The 4,911-nt window shown below is 40.2% G+C and overlaps 1 protein-coding gene across 1 annotated transcript; it reads right to left on the bottom strand.

Moving 5' to 3' along the window:
* Window positions 1-4,107: 4,107 nt before the first annotated feature.
* On the bottom strand, window positions 4,108-4,706 carry LOC122000277. Its single transcript, XM_042554735.1, has 2 exons — window positions 4,334-4,706; window positions 4,108-4,271 (listed from the first exon to the last, which is right to left on the bottom strand). The coding sequence occupies exons 1-2, from the start codon at window positions 4,508-4,510 to the stop codon at window positions 4,116-4,118; spliced, it is 333 nt and encodes a 110-aa protein (XP_042410669.1). The 5' UTR covers window positions 4,511-4,706; the 3' UTR covers window positions 4,108-4,115.
* Between the last annotated feature and the right edge of the window lie 205 nt (window positions 4,707-4,911).

The raw sequence follows: 4,911 nt of genomic DNA, 5'->3' as shown, positions 1-4,911 counted from the left end.
TTGGATCGAAATCGCGCTAGAGGGAGGGTGAATAGCGCTCGTGGCTATTTCGTACATATCGGAATCGTAAACAGCGTTAGAGTAAATAAAGCAGCGGAATAAAAGCAAGCACACAAGAACACAGGTCGATTTTACTTCGTTCGGAGCCTAAGGCGACTCCTACTCGAAGGCCCGCGATCCTTGATCACTTCCGGTGGGCAACAACTATAAGCTCGATTATTACAGACTAAGTATTACAAGAGATGCGATAAATGAAATCTATACCGACGACGAAAAGAGAAATCTTGGAGCTCTGGGCCGTCGTAGACTTGTAGCAGCACTTCTGGGAGTCTTTCGGAGCAGCACGTTGAGTAAAGAAGACTTGGAACTCGTTGGTTTGAGCTGATGGTCGAATCCCCTTTATAAACAGTGTTCAAGACGCCTTAAACCCTTTCAAGGCGCCTTAAGCCTGAATTTTATCCCGTTCTGCTCGCTGGGATAATCCTTTGACTGTCGCGACCTGAAGGCGCCTTAAACCCATTCAAGGCGCCTCTAAGCTGTCTAAGACGCCTTAAACCCCTCCAAGGTGCCTTAAGCCTGCTCCTCGCGCCAGCTCAGGATTTTGAACCCGAGGCGCCTCCAAGCCCCATGGAGGCGCCTCGGACACTGTTCATCCGAGAAAAATCTTCGTTATTTTGTACCTGCAAGATATGTTAGTCCCAAACAACATCCTGCAACACAAAGTTAGCACAAAATAACAGTATAGAAAATAAAGAATGTTTAAGACAGTCTTCGGACTGTCCGGGTCTGACTTTGGATTTCCATCCAGAAATCCTAGGTCGACCCGACACCTACTGTTCCCTCTACGGGGAACGCGTCCTCACCTACTCCACTCAGGAGATTTACCTATTGCCAGTACGATCCTCCAGATCGACTGGACTTTTGCTCAGCACTTGATACTTCCGGACTTTCTGTTGGACATCCGCTTCCCGGCTAGTCCAGTCTTTCACCTGATTCGCGACACCAGGACTTTCCACCTAGGGTTACCACCCCCTATGACCTAGGGTTACCACCCCCTAGGGTTTTATTCCTTTGCCTAACCGCAATTAGGACTTTCCTGAAATCCTCAAGTAGACTTGTTAGAATACAAAACATCTTAACTTTGAATTCTTTGCCATTATCAAAACACGAGTTCGATCGTCGGATGCTTCCCACACCAACAATGTACATGTAAACTAGATCAAAAAATAAAATCCTAATAAAACTAAATACAGCTCCTGCTGTATTTTATAATACAATCATGCACACACAATAAATGCCCTTGACATGTCCAAGGGTCCAATCACACACATAATAACTATAAGCTATAATAGTTGGATCCTGCATCCACAAAGTTAGCACATCCTACTATTATCCTGCCTAAATTATGTATGACATGTGCATAATTAAACTAATACCAAATACACAGAGGCAAAAACCTAGCTCTGATACCAATTGTTGGTTGCTACTCGGAAAACCTAGAGGTTCCACTGTATAAAAATTTTGTATAAAGGTCTGAACCTTTTCCTAGCTACCATGTGTTCTTTTAAATTAAATTTTGGATCGCCTGCGGAACTTAACACGTTTGATCCAAAACTTAATCTATTTATTCTTTTAGGTTTTGACTTGGATACCCTGCGGAACTTAACACGTTTGATCCAAATCACCTAAGTTATTAATTCCATTAAATATTAATTTCCAAAATTGGTTCCCAGTACTGACGTGGCGAGGCACATGGCCTTCTTGGATATGGGAGCAACCACCACCGACTAGACAAAACCTTTTAAGGAAAGCTAATATTTAATTTCCTAAAATAACTTTAGGTCAATCGAAAAGAACAATCAAATCACAAGGAAAAAAAACAAAAGAACACTATATCGAAAACAAATTCGAAACACTAGAATCGTATATCTCTTGTATTTAGTATTATTTCCAAAAATAACTAGTATGATGCGGAAAGAAAAATTACTAGTTATATCTTTTAGAAAAACCTCTTGATCTTCTACCGTATTCCTCTTCTAACCTCGGACGTTGTGTGGGCAACAATCTTCCGAGATGAGAACCACCTAGGCACCTTCTACCTTCTTCCTTCAAATTTCGGCCAAGCACAAGAACTTTCAAAGGATGAAGAATTTTCCACCAACCAAGCTCCAAGGGATGCATGCTTTCTCTCCTTCTTCTCCTTCCTTGATTCGGCAACATCCTCCAAGCTCCAAGAGATGATAGATTTCGGCCACAACAAGAGGAGAGAAGAGAAAGGGAAGGGTCGGCCACCACACCAAGGAAAAGAGGGAGAAAAATAGAATAGAGTCCTTAGCCTTGAAGCCTCCTCTACCCCCTCTTTTATAATCCTTGGTCTTGGCAAATAAGGAAAATTTAATAAAAACTTCTTTAATTCTTTTGCCATTGAAAAGGAAAATTTATTTAATTAAAAACAATTTTTCTTTTCAATTTGTAATGGCCGGCCACCACATAAATTCTCCAAGCAAATAAAATTTTAAACAAAAATTAAAACTTCCTTATTTGCTTCCGGAAATTTATAAAAACTTTGTCCAATAATTTTTATCCTTTCATGATTGGTTTATAAAAAGGAAATTTAATAAATTAAAATCTTTATTTTAAATATGTGGATAAAAAGAAAGTTATCTCTATAAATTAAAAACTCTTTTAATCTACAAATAAGGAAAGATATCAAATCTTTTCTTAATCTTTTGTAGAAACTTATAAAAGAGAATATTTAATTTTAAACTCTCTTTTAAATCATGAACATGGTTAAAAAGGAAAGTTTTCTTAAAATTTAAAATCCTTCTTTAATCAACAAATAAGGAAAGATTTCAAATTTTAAACATGTAGATGATTTATAAATTAGGAAAGTTTTTACCAAAAATTAAAACCATCCTTTTAAACTACAAATAAGGAAAGAGATTAATCTCTTCTCTTAATCTTTTGTAGAAAGATATAAAAGGAAATTTTTAATTTTTAAACTCTCTTTTAAAATCATGATATCCACATAAAAAAAATTTTAATAAAAATCCTTTTTAATATTCTAGTGGCAACAAGCCTAAGATTCAAGTGGCCCCACATGGCTCATCCACTTGGTCTTGGCCGGCCCTAGCTTGGGTTCCAAGCTAGCTTGGCCGGCCCCATTGGATGGGTAAGAAGGTGGATATGCGGTGGGTATAAATTTCTATATACTAGAGGCTACGATAGGGACCGAGAGGAGGAATTGGTTTTGGTCTCCCGATAAAATTAAGTATCCCGTGCTCGCCCCAAACACACAACTTAATTTTATCAATAATAATTCATTCCACTATAGAACTATTATTGAACTACCGTACCAATCCCAAATTACATTTTGGGCTCCTTCTTATCATGAGTGTGTTAGTCTCCCTGTGTTTAAGATAACAAATGTCCACTAATTAAGTAAGTTACTGACAACTCACTTAATTAATATCTAGCTCCAAGAGTAATACCACTCAACTTCATTGTCATGTCGGACTAAGTCCACCTGCAGGGTTTAACATGACAATCCTTATGAGCTCCTCTTGGGGACATTCTCAACCTAGATTACTAGGACACAGTTTCCTTCTATAATCAACAACACACACTATAAGTGATATCATTTCCCAACTTATCGGGCTTATTGATTTATCGAACTAAAACTCACCCATTGATAAATTAAAGAAATAAATATCAAATATATGTGCTTGTTATTATATTAGGATTAAGAGCACACACTTCCATAATAACTGAGGTCTTTGTTCCTTTATAAAGTCAGTATAAAAGAAACGACCTCTAATGGTCCTACTCAATACACTCTTAGTGTACTGTGTAATTATATAGTTAAGATAAACTAACACCTAATTATACTACGACCTTCCACTGGTTTGTTCCTTTCCATCATAGTCGTGAGCTACTGTTTATAATTTATAAGGTACTGATAACATGATCTTCTGTGTGTGACATCACACACCATGTTATCTAAAATATAAATTAATTGAACAATTACATTTATCACAAATGTAGACATTTGACCAATGTGATTCTTATTTCTAGATAAATATTTTATACCAAAAGCTAGGCTTTTAATATATATTCTAACATGGGGTCCGCTTCTTCGCCTTTGCGAGAGCTTGCTTCGCCTCGACCTTGGCGTCCTCCGCCTCGGCCATACGCTCTTTTAGCTTCTTCAGCTCCGCCTGGGACTTGCTCAGCTTCGTCTCGAGCTCCACCACCCTCGTGCCCCGCTTCCTCTGTTCAACAGAACGCATCAACCACAGAACCGAAAGCGAAGAACACCAATCTCGCACCTTACCTCCTGCGAGACGCCAAGGGACGACACCTTGACACTGCGGTCGGCGGCGGCGGCGGCGGCGTCGGCCGCAGCCGGGCGGTGACGCACGCTGTTAGCTTCAGAGCAGGTCGTGCTCCGCAGGTACAGCGGCACGCGCGGCGACGGCCGGTCAGGTCCCTCCGACCCTCTGCTTCCCATCAAAGCGCCGCCTTGCTCCCTCACTCAGTATCCCGCAAGATCACAACAAAGTGCTCGACGAAAGTCCCTCTTCAGCTCGACCGTGGCACTGCACGCCCTGCTGTCTCGTCGACCAGCCATTAAACGAAAGAACTGCAGGCAAAAGAAGCACAACCTCACCACCTTTCCATTTCAAAGCCCCACCGAAGAAACTCAAGTCATGAATGCAAAATTCAGAATACGTTTCCCGAGACTAACAGAGTTGATCATTTTATTTATTTATTTTATCTGGCTGGATCTTCAGCTCTACTGTCACTAGGTGAAGGTCAAAAACTGGATGCCAGAGGTCAAGGTTCGGTGGAATGGTCCTGTTCAATAAATGATGCATAAGCTGGACTGGAAGCTGGTTACAGCCTTTGGTA

This window comes from Zingiber officinale, chromosome 7A (genome assembly GCF_018446385.1).
Source record: "Zingiber officinale cultivar Zhangliang chromosome 7A, Zo_v1.1, whole genome shotgun sequence".
NCBI classification, from domain to species: domain Eukaryota; kingdom Viridiplantae; phylum Streptophyta; class Magnoliopsida; order Zingiberales; family Zingiberaceae; genus Zingiber; species Zingiber officinale.
This window is presented reverse-complemented; position numbering and strand designations above follow the sequence as displayed.